Source organism: Agelaius phoeniceus, chromosome 16 (genome assembly GCF_051311805.1).
Source record: "Agelaius phoeniceus isolate bAgePho1 chromosome 16, bAgePho1.hap1, whole genome shotgun sequence".
Classification (NCBI taxonomy): domain Eukaryota; kingdom Metazoa; phylum Chordata; class Aves; order Passeriformes; family Icteridae; genus Agelaius; species Agelaius phoeniceus.
In genome coordinates, this window is record NC_135280.1 from 157,547 (window position 1) to 178,360 (window position 20,814).

The 20,814-nt window shown below is 45.0% G+C and overlaps 1 protein-coding gene across 5 annotated transcripts; it reads right to left on the minus strand.

Moving 5' to 3' along the window:
- Positions 1-281: 281 nt before the first annotated feature.
- IL21R (interleukin 21 receptor) lies at positions 282-20,795 on the minus strand. Of its 5 annotated transcripts, none has more exons than XM_077186721.1 (10): positions 19,561-20,795; positions 17,464-17,554; positions 10,645-10,719; positions 7,450-7,555; positions 6,640-6,836; positions 4,857-5,008; positions 4,274-4,451; positions 2,955-3,048; positions 2,050-2,131; positions 282-1,553 (listed from the first exon to the last, which is right to left on the minus strand). In XM_077186721.1, the coding sequence occupies exons 3-10, from the start codon at positions 10,697-10,699 to the stop codon at positions 639-641; spliced, it is 1,779 nt and encodes a 592-aa protein (XP_077042836.1). In that variant the 5' UTR covers positions 10,700-10,719; positions 17,464-17,554; positions 19,561-20,795; the 3' UTR covers positions 282-638. The 5 variants fall into 5 exon arrangements, with proteins under 5 accessions (XP_077042836.1, XP_077042835.1, XP_077042834.1 ...); XM_077186720.1 differs by having other exon boundaries at positions 17,952-20,795; XM_077186719.1 differs by having other exon boundaries at positions 17,729-20,795.
- Between the last annotated feature and the right edge of the window lie 19 nt (positions 20,796-20,814).

Genomic DNA, 20,814 nt, shown 5'->3' on the forward strand with positions numbered 1-20,814 from the left:
TCTGAAACCTGAGTTGTGCTTAGTCTCTAGTACACACATTTCTGCAATGATTTCATAAGAATTAGGTTTGATCCCCATGGACCAGTCTGGAGCCAGTCTGTAATTAACAGACTATTACAGCTGAGTTTAAAGAGCCAAAGATAGTAGAAGGAAAAGTAACATCACATGTTGTTTGGAAAGGTAGGGGAACTATAACGTAGCAAACATGCTTGCCATGAGTTGTGATTCTAAGGTTCCATGTGCAGCCAAACTCTTAAGTCATGTGAGAACACCAGGGAAAATAAAGTTCTGTACTCTTTATAAGATTAAGGCAAAAAAAATTTTCATATCTATATAAGCCAAAGGATCATTTTCAAGGTACAGTTGCTTTTTTCTAACATTTTTTTTGACATCAAGGGAGGGTTGATCTATGATTCTAAAAAAAACCAAAACCCAACAAAACTCAGGAACAATCAATCACAACAAATTTGAGACATTAATAGGATAAGTGGGAATAGAAACAGGTATATTTCTGTGGACCTAACAGGTGTCAATTTATGCAATAGAGCTTACACAAAGTAAACTTTGTTTCTCTTCTGAATTTTGCTAGCAGTTTGCTCCTGGCACACTCTGAAAAAGGCCCCACACTCATGCAGTCCTTAGTTTGTCTGTGTCCCACTGATAGGGCTCTCAGAGCGGCAGGAGACCCATTGCTTGACGTAGCTCCGTGTAAAGTCTTGCCCCTCTTGCTCAAGAGGGATGGACCCACAAATGGTCTGACTGTTTTGCCCAAATTCAGAGTCAACTGGACTTCCACAGTCTGAGTCCACAAAGCCACTGTCAATAGTGTCCAAATCTACACAGATCAAAGGATAACTGTCACCAGGCTTTGTATTCTGAGGGAAGAAATCATAGGAGCCTTCACTGTAGGAAACACTTTCACCATCAGGAGAAGGTAGAGAACCTGGATTTTCCAAATCCCACTGATAAGGCTGCAAGCAAAGGGCTTCTAGGATGCTCCCCACCCCTCCTTCCACTTCCCTTTCTCCTTGCTGGTTGACTGGGACACTTGTGCTCCTCAGGTGGTCTGTGGACACAGAGCCTGAAGCAAGTATTTTGTCCTGTGTACTCAGATCAGCCAAATGTAAGTCACTGGATATCTTTCCGTCTTCCTCATCAAGGTTAACCTTGGGGTAACCGGGTTCTCCAGCACTATCATCTTCCTTGTCGGTACGGTCATGTTCCCTGTACACATGATTACAGCTGCACTGGCAGTTACAAGATGTAAATTCATCAGCCACAGTCACTGTATCAATTGACAAGTGCCCATATGACTGGTCCTCAGTCCCACCACTACTGTTTACACTGCACCACAGTGACTGGCTACCATGACCTGGGGTAGTCAGGCAAGACACACAGGGCTTGCAAGGCAGATTCTTTCTTAGCTCATGCAGCTCTTCCTGTGGTGTGCTGTTGGAAGGATGCATGGTGTAAACTTCTAGGACTTCTGGAAGGACTATTCCCCATTCAAAGAAATCAAAGGTCATTTTCATATGGGATGCACCAACCCACTTCTGCAGAAAAAGAAACATAGAGAGAGAGAGAGGTTAGGTTAGCATCACAAGGTTTGAGGTTCCACAGAAATAACCAAATTTCTTACACTTTTGGAGGCAAAAATTAAATTCACTGACTCCTCCAATATAACAGGAGGATGCTGTTGTTATGAGACATGGGCAACTGCAGGAGAATTAATTGAAGTAATTGAAAATAATCAGCTCTGAGAGCTTCCTCTGACACTCCCGACAGGATCCCAGGCTTCAGAAATCCCATGAACTCAGCTCACACATTGAGACAGCACTTACAGAGAATAAAGAGTATAGATGTAACATAAAGATTTTCATGGCACTGAACAGATACTGGAAAGCTCTGATTCTTATATCTGGAGATGTTTGGCATTGCTTTGAAATAGATTTCTCCTTCTACTGCCCTAATGAAAATCCCTTGCTCAGGACAGCATGATGGCCTTGTAGTTTGTCATGTACTCCACTCACTTGAGTAGCCCATTTATACCTTAAAATCTCCATTATGAGCCATGTAAAGAGGTTTGAAAAAGGGAGCAGGGTCTGGGATGCAAGCCATCTTCTTCCACAAGCTGGAAGAGAAAAGAGAAAGGCTTTGGGGTTTATCACACATTACAAATGCAAATCAAGGCATCTCTAGATCCATTTCAAGCAATTGGAATCACTTGCCCAGCCTTGTGAGTTAGCAAGCAGCTGAGGTTCCAAGGATGTCTTATGCTGCGCCAGAGTCATCTAATAGCCTTTCTTGTGAACCTCACTAGAGGTGAGACCTCAGCACTTGCACACACACACTCACACTGAGGTAAGAGGTTCCATTTTTTTTCATTCCTGGAAAAGCACTAAATGCTAGAAATGCATTTTCACTGAGGCTGAGCTGGTTTGTGGTCTGCAGGCCAGACCACAAACCTATGCAATTCTTCTGTGGACCTAGGCTGTGCCAGCCCTATTGCTGCACCAGTCCAGCCCTCCTCCATGTCAGCATCCCATATCTCTTCAAGGGCATAAGAAGCCTCTGAGAGGGAGAGAGGCCTCCAGCCAGCATTGAGGGACCTATGTCAGCTTTGGAAGGGGGCAGCTAGCTCTGGCTACTGTGCTCTATCTGGCAACGGCAGAGCACATACAAGACCAGGGGAACAGCTCAGAAGGCTGTGTGGCCCTTGCTTCATCCCCATGTGCCACCATCTTGGCCCAGCCAGCTGAACGGCAACAGAGTCACAGAGAAAAGCAGGTCACTCGGGGCAGTACATCAGCCAGTGACCATTCTTGGCTGTCCCTAACAGGTTCATAGCTGCCCACTCATAGATATACAAGACTCAAGGAAGGCTGCATGTGAACACTCCATCTTTAACAAGACAGAATAAAAGCATTAACTTCTGCCTCCTGAAGCATTCTTACCTCTGCTGTTTGGCCAGAAATGTTGTGATTGAAGCCATGATTGCCACGACAATACCAAACAACAGCCATTCCATGCCTGCTGTCTGTGTCACTGCTGGAGAAAGAGACAAGGTCATTCAGGCTCACCTTGCATTTATATCCTGATCAATAATCAGGAGATGGTGAGGGGAAAAAGGGTTTTTGGAATGCAAATTGCTGTCAAGCATTGGAATGGACTGCCCAAGCAGAGGGTGGAGTCACTATCCTTGGAGATCAAGAGACTGGACATCGCTCTTACTACTATGGTCTAGTTGATTAAGTGGCCATCAGTCAAAGGTTGGACCTGATAATCTTGAGGTCTTTTCCAACCTAAATGATTGATTTCTACCCCAGATTCTCTCACTGGGATACTGAGGCTGTCACCTGGGCATCTGTACTCCAGACAGGTTTGATTGAGGGTGCTCAATGATGACTGCATCAATGAAAGGAGCAGCACATCAGCTGCCCTATGACTTGGCTGCACAACAGACAGCCAGCAGTTAGGGCAGGACAGCTCCTTCCCACAAAGACCCCTGGTGTTCTGACTCCTGGTTAGGGAGTCTCACAGCTCTCCACCTGTGATGAAAAGCAGCATCTTTGAGATCCAGTACTCAGATATCCCTTAGCAAATGGAGCCTGGCCATGCTGCCATTGCACCAGGTAAACTCTGTAATACATCAGTTTGAGCTGCAGAGCAGTGAGAGCAGAGAAGCTCAGCACATACTGCTGGCAGCGATCACAGTAATTTTGCACCTGCTCTATTGGAGCGAAGGCTCCTAATTTTCATAGTCTCTGTTCCACCATGACAAGCATCAGTGTACTTCCATATACTGTGAACTCCCTGCAGAGTACTGCAGAGTGGTGGCTACCAAACAAAACATCCATACCCACCATGACCCAACATCACAGTCCAGACACAGAACTCAGGTTTGAGAGCAGGATCCCCCTTCCCTCAGCTGAAGACAACACTAAGACCCAGTAGAGGAGATCTCTCCCATTTCTGAAAGCTGCAAATAGGACCCTGGACATTTGACACTGAAAAGGAAGCTAGAGGCTGCACTCCTGCAAGTGGTATCCAAATGTACAGCAGCTCCACAAAACACTCTTTTTTGCCACACAGTGAGAACGTCAATACTAACAGCCCAGGCCTGGGGTTCACATAAGCAGTAAGGAAGCTAACCATACCTGTCTTCACGGGACTGTTTAAAATTTGTTCTAATTAATTAGATTTTATTAAATTTCTGAAAGCATTCTCTGACACTGGACTAATTGAAAGGGCAAGGAGATCTGGCAGCATGTACCGGCAGGGTTGGTTTTCAATGACAGCGGAGAACTCCATTCACTCCAAAAGCCACCATAGTCACTGTTTTCCCGGGGTCTAGCTCTCACTTGGAACTCGTACTCAGTGTCCGCCTGTAGTTCCCATGGCAGGATCACCAATGTCCGTTTATCTTCATGAACAGCTTTAGTCTTCTGAGTCTGTGAATGATTAAACACCAAACACTAGAGTGACTGCTCTTACTTTGCTCACACTGCTGCACAGTGAGGATGCCTACAAGCTAACCTCTTCTGATTTTATGTTGTTTCTGCAAGGCCATGCTCTGACTGGTCAGCAGCTACATGCAATCCTGGGGGAACCTTCCAGGCAGGACAGCATGAGAATCAAATCAATTATCGGTCTTCCTCACAGGATCTAATACTTCTCACACAGCTTCTGCATCTCAATTAATTTTTGGATTTGCCTGTTTTCAGCCCAGTCAAGCAGAGAGACTTTTTTTCTAAACCATGAAAACCCTTCTTTCCCACCAGTGCTACTGTCTTAGTTGTGCTGGCCTTCTCTTTTCTGGTACACCCTACTTGATGGTAAACTGACATCTCACTTACCTCCCAGGTGTCAGTTCTTCTTTTGTAACGCAGCTGATATTCCAGCTCCTCATTCAAAAAGTAGAAGGAAGAGTTCTGGTAGATGGTTTCCCAAGAAATATTGTAACCCTCTGAGAACAAAGCGGTCAGGTTGAATGGAGGCTGTGGTTTTACTGAAAGACAGGATGGTGTTACTACAGTTAAGACATGGCCCAACATGGTAACAGCAATGCAGAGTGAGTAGGGAACAAAGCTGCCCTAGCAGTGGTGGGCCTTGCTACGCTAGAAAACATCCACAGCATTCCTGCCCTCAGCCATGCATGGAACCCCACGTGTGAGGAGTATAATGAAGTCAGGACCACATTTCTCTGAATATATCTTCTGCTTGTCTCTGAAGCTCCTCACTGCCTATGGAGAAGGAAAGATAGTACACAGAGCTAATAAACTCCTGGGAGATTATGTAAAATGTAGAGCACCTTGTTCTTCTCATGACATAAAAGAACTTTGTGTAGTCATGATCACTCATAAGGCTGGGGAAATACCCCTCAATGTAACAGAGTCATGAGGAAAAGCTGAGGCTAGGAGACACTGCATAAACCCACTGCAATTCCATGCCCCATCTGCTCAAAAAGCAAGCTTCTGTATCCCTGCAGGGAGTGTTCATATATTGAAAAGCAGTAATGCAAAACTCCAGCAGTCTGCAGGGCCCACTGCTGAGCTATGATGCCTTTGGATGAGGGCCTCTAGGAGATATGCAAAGCACCACTACCCAATCTCTAGTCTGTCAGTGGGAGCAAGGAAGCTTCCTGAAATGTTAAGGCATTTGTCAAAAAGATGACACTTCTCAAGTAAAGTTTCAGAAGAAGCAAAATAGAAAAATCCTTTTCCTACATCTGCCTGGTACCCATCTGCCTGGCTCCCACTCCTTTTTTTTCACAGTTTGATACACAGCCCAGAACTTACCAGCATTCCACCAAGTCAGCTACATGATTGCATTCAGTCTTCGTGTCATGCAGAAGAAATGATTAGGAATTGCCCCAGAAAGGGGAACTGCCACATCCAGTACATCTGGGAAACCTTGTGCCACCCAAAATAATGTCATGTTGGTTCAGGTGTCCACTGCAAAAGCCTTTTGGGAGCCTCCAGCTCCTTGGACATTACAAGAGAGCTGTAGAAAGCCTTTTGACAAGGGCATGTAGTGATAGGACAAGGGGGAATGGCTTCATACTGACAGAGGACAGGGTTAGATGGGATATCAGGAAGAAATTCTTCTCTGTGAGGGTGGTGAGGAACTAGCACAGGTTGCTCAGAGAAGCTGTGGCTGCTCCATCCCTGGAAGCATCCAAGATTAGGTTGGATGGGGCTTGGAGCAACCTGGTCTAGTGGAAGGTGTCCCTGCCCATGGCAGGGAGTTGAGCTGAATGATCTTTAAGGTCCCTTCCAACCCAAACCATTTTAAGGATTCTGTGATTTGTGACATTTGTTATAAAGTAATTCCTCCTGCCCTTTAGAATCCAGCCAAGAACAAGCTCTTGCATAGCCTAGGTATGAGACTGGTCTAAGGTGGATATTTATCACCTACTGCTTCATGGGGAAAAGGAATTTCCACACAAAAAGCATGGAACAAGCCAGCTTGAAGCTCAGCTTCAAGCATAATAGCAATAATAAGAGTACAGTGCTTTCTGTAGATGAATGTACAGCAAACATAGCCCCACACTGTTTGCTGCCCTCTCACTCCTTGTCCAGACTATCCTAGCACATAAAGTCAAAAAGTATTTATGGATTTCACCATTTTTGTACTTACTGTTGTCTGACAAATAAAATTCTTTGGAAAGAACATGCTGCCTATCAGCTATCTCTGTAACATCCACCTGGACTTTGGTATCTGCTAGGAGTTCAGTCATGTCCACAGTGCACATGTACTGTGTGTGACTGGTGTTTCTTGACAATTGCACGAGACTGCAGGCAGCCACAGTATTTTCTGGATCTTCCTCAGGAACCCTAAAAAAGTCAAAACAAAGAAGTCTGCATGTAGTTGGATTAATTTGTTGCTGAACCACCAGACACAGGAAATTATTAAAATGAAAAATCAACGTGTTCAAATAAAAAATTATCTTTGAACTTCAAAACATATTTTTTTCCCCTTCTACTTGCTCAGCTTAGCATCTTTGAGAGAAATGGGAAAGTGTTTCTGGAAAGGAAAGGTGCTCCTCAGGGCTACACAGCCCAAGACTGCATCCACTTCCTTGCTGGGACAGAACAGCAGCAGACTGGACAATCTACATGAGCCCTGCCAATGCACAGAGGTGAAATTTCACTTTTAACAGCAGCAAAGGGCAAGGTATTCCCATGGTAGCAGAGAAGGCAATGCTAAGGAAGCTGGAGTCAGCAGAGCAGTCAGCAGCAAGAAGCAGAGTCAGTGCAGACAGGAACCGGGGGTCCTTTGCTAGGGAAGAAGTCAGTTTGTAACTGCAGTGAAAAAAACCAAGTAAAAAACCAGCATGGCAGCAAAACCAGGATTTCTACCTAACAAAGAGGACAGAAGGTCACCACTGTGCTAGGGCCATATAGAAGCTCCTGCTAACTGGACTTTGCTCATCCCACCAAGACATACCATGTAGCAGTGAGATTGTATGAACCAGCACCCAACTCAGCTCGCAGGATACAGGACAGGGTCTGTACATAGTCCACAAAACAAGTGAGGCTTTCACAACACATAGCTGTAGGTTTGGAAAGAGAAAACACAATATCAACTTCTGTGATAAATCAACATATGCACTCCTCAGGGTTCCCACTGCATGTGAATGAAACAGACCAGTCTCTGACAACCGCCCTCCCTCCCACTGAAAGTCTCCAGTTTTGGGGCATAAGACATGTTCCAACTCTACAGGGTGACAAATCATTGACGGCAAGATAAGTGTCAAACAAAAACCTATTCAAAACGCTGTGGCAGCCAGAATCAGGAAATGCCCAAATTGCAACTCCTGTAGAATCACTACAGCAGAGTCACGTATTTCTGCAGGAATCTTAGCTTATATGGCACATAAAAGAGGCCTGAAACCCAGTAAGAAACAGTAGCATATTCAAACATTTTAATGATACCACTTTCTAAATTGAGTACTGTTCATTGCTAGTCTAGTTTTCATTGTACATCTACATAGCACTTTACACATTTTTTTCAAGTGCTATTTTAGTAATTTTTTCTTTGCCATTCTGTTTTCTAAAGCTTGATATCTGCAGTATCAATATTTTTTATGTCCACCTCTAGAATCTTGAAGTACATTTTTAATGAAATTTGGGAATAAAAATACTGCAAATTTGTAGTTCCTATAATTTCTATAAAACATTCCAATAAGCACAATTTATTAATTACAGACTTCTCAAGAGAACTTGAAATGCAATTGTAGAACTTATACTGGTCATTAGGAAAATCAAGTAATTTTTTGAAAGTGGTCACAAAAGAGCATTTATACTCTTCTACTTGCTCTGCGAGAGCTCTGCTCAGAGAGTGTGTGCTTCGTAAAAGTACAATTGTCCTGTACATAACACACTTATCTCCCTGGATTTCAAGGCAGGTAAGATAGTAGCACAGTGAGAAATGTCTGCATTGATAAGTCCCCTCCTGACAGCTCCCTGGGCTGACAAGAACCACCACCATTACACTAGGAAATGGCTGAATGAGGAAAGGCCTGCAGGTGATGCAGCATGCCATGCTGGTTCAAACCATGCCTACTGCAGTGACCATTCATTTCTGACACGTAAAGTAGTACCCATTTTTGATGGGAATAAAATGCTCATCATCTCGGAAAAGACTCATGATTGTTACATCCATACTTAAATCAAGCATGTGTCCTCCCCTACTGTAAAGGCTGCTCCCAGCCTCCTGAGAACACATTACTTTGCAGCCATCAGGCAACCAAACCCTTTGATGCTAACCATGCTGCAAGCTCACTTCCCTTTGTTGTTCTGCTGCTTTCTTGGTTAGAGAAGCTGCACTCCCCGCTTCCTCCTTCCCTGTTGCAAAATGCTTATGTCCAGAGTGTTGTTTGTTAACGTGATATGCTCAACAATCCCAATGGCCAATCTTACAGCTGAAGCTGTACACAGGGAACCACCATGGAAAGCAGACAGCGTGTGCAATGAAGGACCAGAAACATCGGTTCCGCCCTCCAGATTAAATGGCTGTCCACACAAACAAGCTGTCTGCACTGACAGTCACAACAAACAGCAGGCGTGTCCAGCGGAGGGTGCAGCCTCCTTCTACGGTGGGGTAGGTCCAGAGGAAAACAAAGTCCAACTTTTCCCTGCTGAAGTCACCCATCACAACATTTACTTCCTAGTCCTCACGTATCAGAGCACATGCTATTCTCCCTACACAAGCTCTGGGCAGCACTCAGATTTGCATACAAAATCCTTCTTAACCCAAAGGTTTAGGATGGTGGCAGAAGACATTTGGGGATATTTGCAACAGATTGGTCCCAAGGATGTACATATGATTTTTTTAAACCTTTATTTTGACTTTTTAATTTCATACTGACTTCAGAATTCTTTATTAAATTTTAACTAAGTTCTCACATTTTATTTTGAACCCTCAATAAACTCTTCTGAGGGTCCTGGACCAAGCGCTGTTTAGTTCAGAATCCTGAGCAACATACCTTTTCTCTTTTAGCCTAACTTTTTTCTCCTAGAAAAAATGGGGTTAGGAAACTCTTGCATTCCTTTAGAAAGGGCAGCAAGTATTAATAGGCTATTAAGCATCAGTAATTAGTGTTCTTCTATGTTATTATGTTGATTAGTCAAACAGATTACTATTCCTAGGTGGACAGACTACTATTCCTAGGTAGCTGGTAAGTTGCAAGGGTATCTTTGGGCAAGACTCTGTTAACAAAATTAAGAGGACAGCTTTTTACTGGGAAAGGAATAATTAAGTATCCTAAAACCAATTAGTTAGATCTAGGATCTAGATCTAGGAGAAATGTGTCTCCTTGGCAGCTTCAGAAACAAAACTCAAATACTTTTAACAGTAAGATCTAGATTTATCGAAACTGAAATTAGTACATGGTAATTCCCTGGCTTGCATCACACAAAACTTGGACCAGATATCACAGTGGTCCCCTATGATAGAAAGATATAATTCTGAATGCATCTTTTCTCCTTATTTAGGTCTGGGGCAGGTCCAATGCTTTGCCTACAAGCAGCAGGTAAAATACTAAACTTGCATGGTTCCCTGCAGACATGGTTGTCACTGCCTTTTTCTGTCCAGCTGATCTGTTCAGAAAGTCAGGTCTGAGTCAGCTGGAGTTTGCAGTGTGGATAGGAGCCAGAAAAAAAAAGAGGGGGGGGGGGCAGGGGGCATGACTGTATGCACAGTCCAGTCCTAAGCAAAGGGACTCAGACTAGGAGAGGTTCACTACACTGATCCTGGCTGACCAGACAACAGCAACCCTGGGGATATCCTGGTCTTGGCCACCAGAACCTTTTCTACAGCAAAGGGTATTTTTGGTGGGGGAAATCCTACTCTAATGTCACTAGGAGCCATTTCAGTGCAAGGCAGGCACTGCCTCTGCAGGCTCTCCACAGGTGCTGCTCCCCAGAGCCGTATACAGGCTGGCTGGACTGCCCAGCTGTGCACCTTCCTGTGCCTGTCCTCCACTCATTACTGCATGGAACTCTCTCCCCTAGGACCTTATCCTCCGCTTGCTGTCCCATGGCAACCTTGTGCCATGCACATCTCATCAGAGCTGGCACATATGGTCACTAAGATAAATCCTGTGGTTGTACAATCTGAAAGAAATATCTGAGGACTTACTGTACTGGAATAAAAGGCAGATGAAAATATTCTGGAGCCACGGTTTGTTCTTCATGGTGGTTCTCACTGGATGTCCTGGGGAAGAAAAAAAAAACAAAACAAAACAACCACAAACAATACTCCCACAACCAATTTAGAACTCTGCTCAGACATTTACTTGATTAAGGTTGAGGTGGAATTAATCTTGCTTTCATTTAAACGTCTAAAAACAGAGTGCCTTATTAAGACAATTAACTTCAGCTCTCCTGTGTGTATCTTTCCCATGGGCTAAGGGGGGTATGACCAACAGCCTGCCAACTTGCCATAAACAAGGTCTGTGAAATCTTTGCTCTTTGCTAGCACATGCACAGAGAAAGCAGCAAAGTGACTGCAGCTCAGGCTGTCCAGGCAACAAGAAAGACTCTTGTGCTAATTGCTAACCCATTTTTTCTTCATTAGTATCTTGCAGCTAGGAATGGCTTGACACTAGAAGTGACATTGTGGCAGATTGAATACCTACACAGTGAATTGGCCAAATGGAGTCTGAATATCATTGTGGGTCTGTGTGAGGAAAGCTAGTGAGAACTCATTGATTTGGCCTACCTGTAGTTAAATAAGCATGAAATATCTAGTTAAGGGACTCCAGAAAAACAGACCAGAGAAAAAAAAGAAAAAAAAAACAGCCTCCCATGTAGCATATGAGAGAACAACGTACAGTGCTGACTGCAGGGAAAGGCTGCCCTGATGGTATAGTGAAGAGAACCTACAAGAAAGTCTTCAGAGAAGATGACAGCAGGATGTTTAAAACAGAGGAAATGGCATCACATACAACTGACTGTTCAACCCACAGCCCCTGCTCCAAGACAAAGCCCTCAAGTCATATAATGTATTTAAGGCTGTGTTTTCACAGCATTTAAATATTTATACAAACACATGGATGTGCACAGAAAGACTTAAAATATGCTCTCTGCAGAGTATTGGCTTTGATACCTGGTACAGACTTCAGCACTGTTTTCTCAAGCTATTCTTAAATGGGGCAAGACTTTGGAGAAGCAATGTGTATTATTTTGGCGACATAATTTCATTGAAAGCAAGTTGCAAGGATGCACAGACAACAGGAAGGGCCCATATGCCATGCCACATAGTCTGATCTACCCTTCTAATTTAAAAAACCATCAGCACTTGTCCTGTTGCAACAGACTCTGCTAAAAAGTCTGTCCTTATCTTTCTTACTGGCTCCCTTTAAATAATGAAAGGTTGCAGTAAGGTCTCCTCAAAGCCTGCTCTTCTCCAAGCTGAACAAGCCCAACTCTCTCAGCCTGTCATACATAGCAGAGGTGCTTCAGCCTTTGCAGCATTTCTGTGGCCTCTTCTGGACTCAATACAGCAGTTCCACATGCTTGTCACATTGGGGAGCCCAGACCTGAAGGCAGAACACCAGGCAGGGTCCCAAGAGAGCAGAGTAGAGGGGAAGAATCCCCTCCATCAGCTGCCCACACTACTGGGGAAGAACCCCAGGACACAGGAGTTTCTGGGCTACCAGCACATATGGCCTGCTTATGGACAGCTTTTATTCCACCACTGCCCCCAGGTCCTTGTCAGCAGAGCTGGTCTCAATCTGTTTGTCCCTCAGCCTGTATTCATATGGGGGGTTCAAGGTATTCAGGTCCTGGGGTGCCTATGCAGCATCCACCACAAGCAACAAATACCCAGGCAATCACTCAGCAGAGAGAAACCCATGAAGCCTTTAAGACTTGGGGAACATTTGTGGAGTTAAAAAATTTCCCAGGTTTACTCAAATAATGAAAGCAAAACAAATTTAGCAGCCACCAGAAAGCCCCTGCAGCCTCATGTGAGCTCACAGATGTGCTCTCAGGGTGTCAGTGCCCAGGTGAGACTAGCAAGACTCATTCTGGAGGTGCCTCAGACACAGGTGGCACACCCTGCTGTGGGAGCAATGATGCAGCTGCTGCCCCTTCTTTCCTGCCAAACAAACCCTGCCCATGAAGCACTGTTCCAGCTCGGCAAGGAGCCCCAGGCACCCTGCCATCCTCCCTCACCTGCTGCCAGTGGCAGGGCAGACTCTCCACCTTTGTACTCCAGCCCTTCTCTCTGCATCACACATTGCCTTGAGTAAACACCTTTTCTTGAGCCCTCTGGTCCAAGCTCTCCAGGTTTTCTCTGTATAATAACTCTCATCATTACCACTACTTTTGGTAGTGCGGTCCCTAGGCACTGAGATACAGTCCACTGTCTAACTCCATCTTGTGATCTCACCCATCTTCCATAGCTCTTCTCCAAATCCTCATTCCTTTGAGGAGGCTTGCTGTTATCCTGCTATCTGAAACCTGCTCATTTGACTTCATGCTGAGACTGGCTGCACCACAAGCCCATCTCAGTATCACTTATTGTGATCCTGAGTATCACAGTATTGTGACTGTCATGCTCCACACTCTTGGCCATCATAGAAAACAAAGAACGGCAACTTGTGAAAGAAAAAGAAAAGAGAAAGGAAAAGGAAAGGGAAAGGCTGGGCCCTCAGAGAGGTCTGCAGACCCACCACTTATTTCAGAATCCAACTGGCAGGGCCTCTCATGCTTGGTATTCACGATATTGCAGTAGCTCCCTATTTTTATGCTTATTCCTGCCTAAAGGAACAGACCAATGCAAGGAAAGTCTTTGCTGCTTTTACCTATTGGACTGTGGTTTCTTTCAAGGACCTCCCCTACTTTTCTTTCTCCGCTCAGAGAATGGTACCATTGATCTGAAGGGACAGGCAGGACTCAACTGGAAAAAGTCAAAGCAAGGAGCCCAAGTAGCTCATTGGGTAGATGTCTAACAGAGTTACCAGAGACTGCCATTACACAATGGGGAGAGGTTAGCATACAGCCTTGTATTCTAGAAGGAAGATTCATGAAGATGAGCACAGTAGCAAAAATAAGAAAACCAGTAGGATCTGCTAAAATAGCTGAAACAAAGAGACAATACTTCCTCAGTTGGGATGCCAATGTCCCATCTCTTACCCTTGCCAATGCCCACAGATTAGTCCAACATTTATCTTCTATTTCACTACCTCAGTGTGGTAGGAAAGGACTCTGACCTCTAAGAGCACCACAGACAGTTTCAGTACTGCTAAAACTGTCTGACCTCCTCGCTGTGCTCCAGATTGTTATGACATGACATGGACAGACAAGACATGTGCAGAAGAGCTGGGAAAGCTGCAGCTCTGCAGCAGCATCTTTGTGGTGTTTGATGACAAAGACCTCATGACTTGAATGGAGATATATAGCAGCCCTAATTCTAAAGCATGCTCCAGTGTCAGGCCCCCTGCAAGCTTCAATCCCAGTCTATTATTGGGACCCCCACCTTTCCTACATCTCTCCATTTGTTACACCCTTCCCATTTGCTTTTATCTGTCAGCATGTGATTGTAAACCTGGAGGAAAGAAGGGCAGTGGGCAACGAGCAAAGGCAGAAACTTATTCCCAGTCTGGCATTAGAAAAGTCCTTTCTACCGCCTCGTTTCATTTTCTCAGTCTGTGAAATGGGGACTCAGAATCAGCTTCATGCATCCTTGCAACACAGACACTTGTTATAAAATGTTGAACATTTTACAGCTGCCAAGTACCACATCTGCAAACTCTGTAATATCCTTATGAGATCACAGCAATAAAGCTGAGTAGCCATTCATAATATACACATGTAAATGATGCTACAAATTTATAATATACCAGAGAACAGGAAATAGGACCAATACAGACAGACATTTATGAAGATTATTTTTGTTAAGAATCTGGAAATATGATGCTATAAGCTGCCAAACATTGATGCAGTCTAAGCTGACAGTTTGAACTGTTTCCAGGAAACGTATGTACTTAAAAAACAAAACAAAAAAACCCCCAAAACAACAACAAAACGCACATAAAAAAAAAAGGGAAAAAACCCCAAGCAAACAAAAAAAAAGACACACTAGAAAAAAAATCCCCAAAAAACAAACAAAAAAACCCCAAACCACCAAACCCCAAATCAAAACTAATTAAGAACTCAGTTTAAGTAAAAAAAAAAGGAAAAAAATATTTCCAAACATGAGAAAATTAATTTTTTGCACCCAAGCAAAAAAAGAGTGGAAGACACAGTCCACCAGTTATATGCCCAAATAAGCTTTCTTCTTGAAAAAAAAAATCATTATCAATGCACACTGCCATCTAATCAGAAAGCTGAAGCAACAGGGAGACAAAGAGGTGCTCTGACTGTCCAGAGGCTAAGAGCAATGACGTGGGCCACAAGGGCCACATCAGCTATAAGAAAGATTTACAGTGAAGTTGAACATCAAGCAGGAACAAACTAGCAGCAGGGAGAGTTGGTGGAAACATGGATATTACCTGCCCTGTTCTGTGCATTTCAGCCCTCCAACACTTCCATGACCAGCCTGGTTAAATCATCACTGCAATTGCAGACCCCACCTGGGGAGCTGAGGAGCAGGTGGGGCTCCTTAGCACTGAGTAAGAGCAAAGCCGACTTGTGCACAACCAAGGGCCGTGGTGTATTGGAATGCACAGTGATAAGTGGAGATTGACGTCACCACTGTATCAGTATTACTGTGCCAACAGAAGGATGTGGTGAGAGGAGGTGATGAATTCAGGTCCAAACACCCACACAACATTTATTACTGTACTGTTCTGCTTTCTTACATGAGAAAAGGGTGGGAGAACTGATAAAAACTCACAAGCCTCATATCTAAAAGGTCATAGTGGGGCTTAGATTTGTGCAGTGAGGAGGCATCAGTGTCAAGGTATTAAAGGGCTAAACCAAACTGCATAGTACAGCATGTGCCACATTGGAGACAGTCAAACACCACTGCATTCAGCTTCCATCCTTTCCCAAAATGGCCCAGGATCAGGGCAACAGCACCAGTCCTTAGACCACAGGCAGGGAGGTCATCTGGCTCCTACACAGGTGAGGGGCTCACCCCTGTTGTATCTCATGCCTATGACTTGTGTCTGGGCCAGGTCTCTTTAGATCGCAAGGTTGACCCTGAGGGAGGATCCATCAACTCACCTAATCATACCTTTAGAGGGGCTTCAAGGAACACCTGTACAGTTACTGTATCCTTGGACAAGAGGGAAATGAGCAGCACTATGGAGGGATTTGGCACACACAACACAGTGTGGAGGTAGGGGGAGCTAGGAGCAAGAACCCAAGAAGACTGCAGCAGTGAAGTTGGCACAAAGCAGCAGGGTGCAGGGTGAGGGAGCTCCATGTTAAGCCCTCCATACCTCTGACTCACCCTTTGAAAAACGGATGTTTTGGAATGTTCGGGCCAGGGTAGGCAGCTCTTGACCATGCCTGCCAGGGAGCTGCTGGTAACTGAGCTGGTTGTACACTGTTAGGGCATGCATGGAGAAGGTCACATGATTTAATCCAGAAGTTATTCCTCATTGTGTTTGGAGCAGCCTCTGTGAAAGACCAGCTCTCCCTTCTGCGTGCTTTGTGGATCACTTACAGGCACAATGTCAGGCCCAAGCTTCTAGAAAAGACTTGTCTCAGCTGATGGTGCCTGTGGGCTGTGGAGATTGCCACCTCTCTTGGGTGCAGTGTGGGACAGTACAGGGTTAATGAGGCTGAGTGGCTAAGTCAGAAATTTCCCAGAAGTAATATCTTTCTGTTGTGAGGATAGCACACCAGGACAGTGGTGTAGCTTTTGCCCCCTGATTACACAGGACTCTCCAAGGTGTGCCAATATTGTTATTTGTGCAGAGGAGGGAGGGAAAGAGCAGCATGTCTGATCAGTCCAAAGAGTGATAGTCTGGCAGACCCAAGCCATACTACTTTTAAACCACGCAATAATATGTATTTGATATTACAGAGCTAACTTTAAAAACAGGAACACTAGTAGCACTCTAAGACTAATGGCTTTATAAATTTAAACACACTGCATCAAAAGGACTGTTTTTCTCAAATTTAACTCATAAAAAGTGTAATTTCAGCCTAGCCTGCAGCAGTAATATTCACCAAGAAGCAAGCGTGAAGTGCACACAAGGGAAAGCTTGGTAGATTCTGTTATTCATGACCCAAAACCATTTTGCCATCACTGGAAGAAGGGCAACATCATTATGTATTTATCAGCAAGATAAATAATCGAAAAAACAACATTCAGAGCTGACAATTCTTTCTCTAGGATATAAAACCAGTCATGCTTGGAGTTATCAGGTTCATGATTTGACGAAAAAGAGAAAAAACTCCACAGAAACAGTACTACCTCTGTACTTTCTTCCTGTAATAACAGAATTAAACCAATATCCCCAGCAGCATCAAAGATACAGACCTGGCATAACTTTAGAGTCAAAGGCACCATTACTGGCTGGTGACATTTAGGAGGAAGATAATCATACATTGCAATAAGTGAAAAATGGCAGAAGAACAGCTGAGACATGAGTAACAGTGTTCTACTGGAAGGGAAAGCAATAGAAGAAACCACCTCAAAGCTCAGGAAACAAGCTAAAATATGAATGAGCCAGGCAGAAAAGCGGAGGTGTTAGTCAGCAAAGGAGCAGGTTGAAAAACACCGAAGCTCTACAGGTGGTGGCTGTGAGCTGACACAGGATGCTGCAGGGGAGGGAGGAGTGCATTGCTTTCAGTCTGGGGAATACTGAATGTCACCTGCAGAGACCCCAGCATCCTGCCCTCCTTCCTCCCTTCTGCCTTTGCTAGTTATCTGTAGCCATCAACACTGGGGTCAGCCTCTTGTTTTCCCCAATATCCATTGAGTCTGAACCCATACTCCATGAATGCTGTTGTAAAAGGACATCACTTTGGCTCTAGCCAGAGGAAAAGAGCTTACCTTCACAGAGCTGTGGCCATGTACGTCTTGCTCACATGGAGGAGATTGTACAGAGGCTTGTATCTTCTCTTAGGAAATCACCCAACACATGCTGGTAAAGAGAAACAGGAATGACTGTGCTTGTGAACTCACCCTGACCATCTGGAACAGAAACCTACAGCTCTGCTCAGGCTCGAACCCAACATCCGCAGCTGCACCATGCAAAGCATGCCCAGAGCATCTCTGCACAAGGTCAGCAAGACTCACGCATTCCCACAGTGCTCACCTGAGCTGGCAGTGCTGGCAGAACTCCCTGCTCCTTCCATGCAGGTTGGCAGAAACTGACCCTCTTAAGGCAATATTGATCAGCTTGTCCCCAGATCTCTGCAATTGGGGATGCACCAAGACCAGAACTCTACTCCTGGCACACAGCTGTTTATGGCAAGAGCCTCATCTGCATCACATGGAGCTCTGTTTTACCACAGTTGTCAAAAATCAGCATGTCCCACCTGTCCTGCCTGGCTGCAGCTCTTCCACACTTGGGGCTGGTGCAGCAATGGAGTGTGCCTTAGGCAGTTTCCGGCATCTGTCACAGGGTGAAAAACACACCAGCTGTCTTCAACCTCGGCTGTGGCAGCATGTGCAAAGCAAAGGCCTGACACAGCAAGCTGCAGGGGGGTGGCCAGCTGCATCTGTAAACCACAGAACATGCAGTCCTAACACACTTGGTGACTTCTCATGTCACTGGCAGCAAGTGACGTGCCTTTAGGAGAAAAGGCAGGAAGGGAGTGGCTTCTCAGAAAAGCCACCCTTGTAGCCCCCTTTCCACTATAAAATCTTGCTACACAAACCTAATTCAGGAGCAGAGCCAGAGGTTTTTAAGTTGTAAGAACAGCAAAGGCAGCTTGACCAGAAGTGGGAAGAATTCCTGATACTTCTGAACAAGTGTCTGTTGCAGGGGCCCGGCCTAGCTCAGAATGAGGCCATGAAATAGTCAGCACAGGCCAAATTGTGTATCCTAATTCTTGCTATAGTAGAGGAAACAAGGCATTTCATGGCTTCATTGCCCTCGGTCATGTTGTGGAGGAGCACGCTATGTGTTTCTGAAGCACCTCAGCCAGGCAGTGGAGGGGGAAGACCAGGCAGCAGTGAACTGCCCTGCACAACCTTCAAGCCCAGGGCCTGCCAGACACGTGCACTGGTCAGCACTTGCAGCACAGTACAAGCCACCTTCTCCAGACCTCAGCTGGCTGTTTACCACAGGCACTGGCTCCACGGCAGCCACGGCCAACGCACATCTGGTTCTCACAGAAACTCCCTAGGGTGTCAAAACAAGAACTGGGGACTGGTTATAAGGCTGACCCAGGCATGGAAATTCTACCCCCAGAATGCCGTCCAGTGCTTTCTCACCTCATTATAATTCTTGCTGCTGTGTGGGTGGCTCATTGCAAGTGAAACCAGCAGAAGCTGAGCTGGGGAGAAGCAGTCAACCTCAAACCCTTCAGCTTATAGTGAATTTCCCCATTTCTAAGAGCTGGGGAAACAGCACCAAGTAGGAAAATCCCAGTGCTACGTATTAGTCAACAACTTGGTAGCCTTCAATCAGAGGACAAATACCACACTGTTATGAATGCCCTGCTCTTTACGATTGGGTAGAGACAGGATGAAGGAAGTGGCTGATCCATCACTAAACTGGACAGGAGCTCCTTAGGATGCCTGCCATGCTCCTTGGACTGGGGCAGGTCTAGCACAGAAATCCCTCTACCAAAGACAGACTGTGGCTCACAGGCTGTACTGTAACAGCTCTTGCCACGACAATTGCCTCTCTGCATTCAGAATACAGAATCTTAGGCCTCATGCAAAGATGATCAGTTTTATAGACAGCATTCTGACTAAGAGCAAAAAAGACCTAAACAGCTGTTCCTCCCCTCATGCAGCTAAACATGCCACAGCAGCCAGTTCCCCATTCTGTTCAACTAGGGCTGTTGCCAGTTTTTCTTCTCTTTCATCTTGCAGTCTTACTGAAGGGACAGTATGGACATTTCAATATTATAGAAAACTACAGGATGGGCAGATTGGAAGCAGGACAGCAAAAAAAAAACAAATAGAGCAAAGCACCTTTGGCCAGAGTTCTGCAGAGATGTAAAGTTCCTCTCAACAAGCTTGTCACAAGGAATGAAAACACTCAGGATTTAGCAATCCAGCTGTGCTGCTGATAGCTGTTAGGCACTCTGGGAAAACAGGCCAATGTATGGCAATTCATTAGGCTTTGGTTGTGTCAGTGAAGTAACTGGAAAATGCTCGCTTCCTCACTTGACTGTGTTTTTCCTTTGCTTTGGAGCAATCTGCTTAGAAAGACAACAGTCCTGCAGTTGAAAACCAACCAGTTCACTGGTCTCCTTGCTTTTTTTACCAGAAAGTTCCTTCTGACCTTGTGACTTTGGTGCAGTAGGAGAGGCCTTGAGGGCTGTTGCCGTGACTGCAAGGTCTCAGTCACAGAAGCATGCTGAAAGCAATGAAAATTCCGGGTAATGTGAGATCAAGATACATCATCATGTGGGAGCCTGGGGCAGACCTTGAATTCAGCAATCTGCAGAGGTGAGAAATGATCTTGTGTGCATGCATGGGCAACAATTAATAAAAATTACCTATTACCTATTTTTTGTAAAAAATAGGCAGCAATGTGACGTGCCTTTAGGAGAAAAGGCAGGAAGGGAGTGGCTTCTCAGAAAAGCCACCCTTGTAGCCCCCCTCCACTATAAAATCTTGCTACACAAACCCAATATAGGAGCAGAGCCAGAGTCGTATGAACAGCAGTTCTTACAAGTTGTTTAAGTTTTTAAGTTGCAAGAACAGCAAAGGCAGCTTGACCAGAAGCGGGAAGAATTTCTAATACTTCTGAACAAGAGTGTCTGTTGCAGGGAGAGGGTGAGCCAGACAGCTGCCCCCTCAACCCCACTGTCTGTCTCCAGTTCTGGGTTATACAAAGACATAGGAACAGGATCCCCCTTCTCTGAGAGTTAGGTTCCATTTCACCAAAGAAAGACTGAAGGGAGAGAAAGGAAGAATAACCCCACACAGAAAACCATCATATGGAAATGTGCAGACTGGAAGGCATAGCTATGAAGAACAAAAAAGCCAGGGAAAGGCAAAATGGAGCTGAGGCTCAGCAGAGAAGTAAGTGCTGCAGCAAAGTTGGCCTGAGCAGACCTCTCCAGCCAGGCACAAGCCTTCAACGATGCAAAATCTTTCTTCTCACAAAGAATGCAAGAGCGAGCACAGGTGTAGAAGGGAAAGAAAGCACCACTGGTGTCCCTACATAGACTCCTCGACTTTTTTACCATCTTGGAAGAGAGATTTGCAGTACCAGTT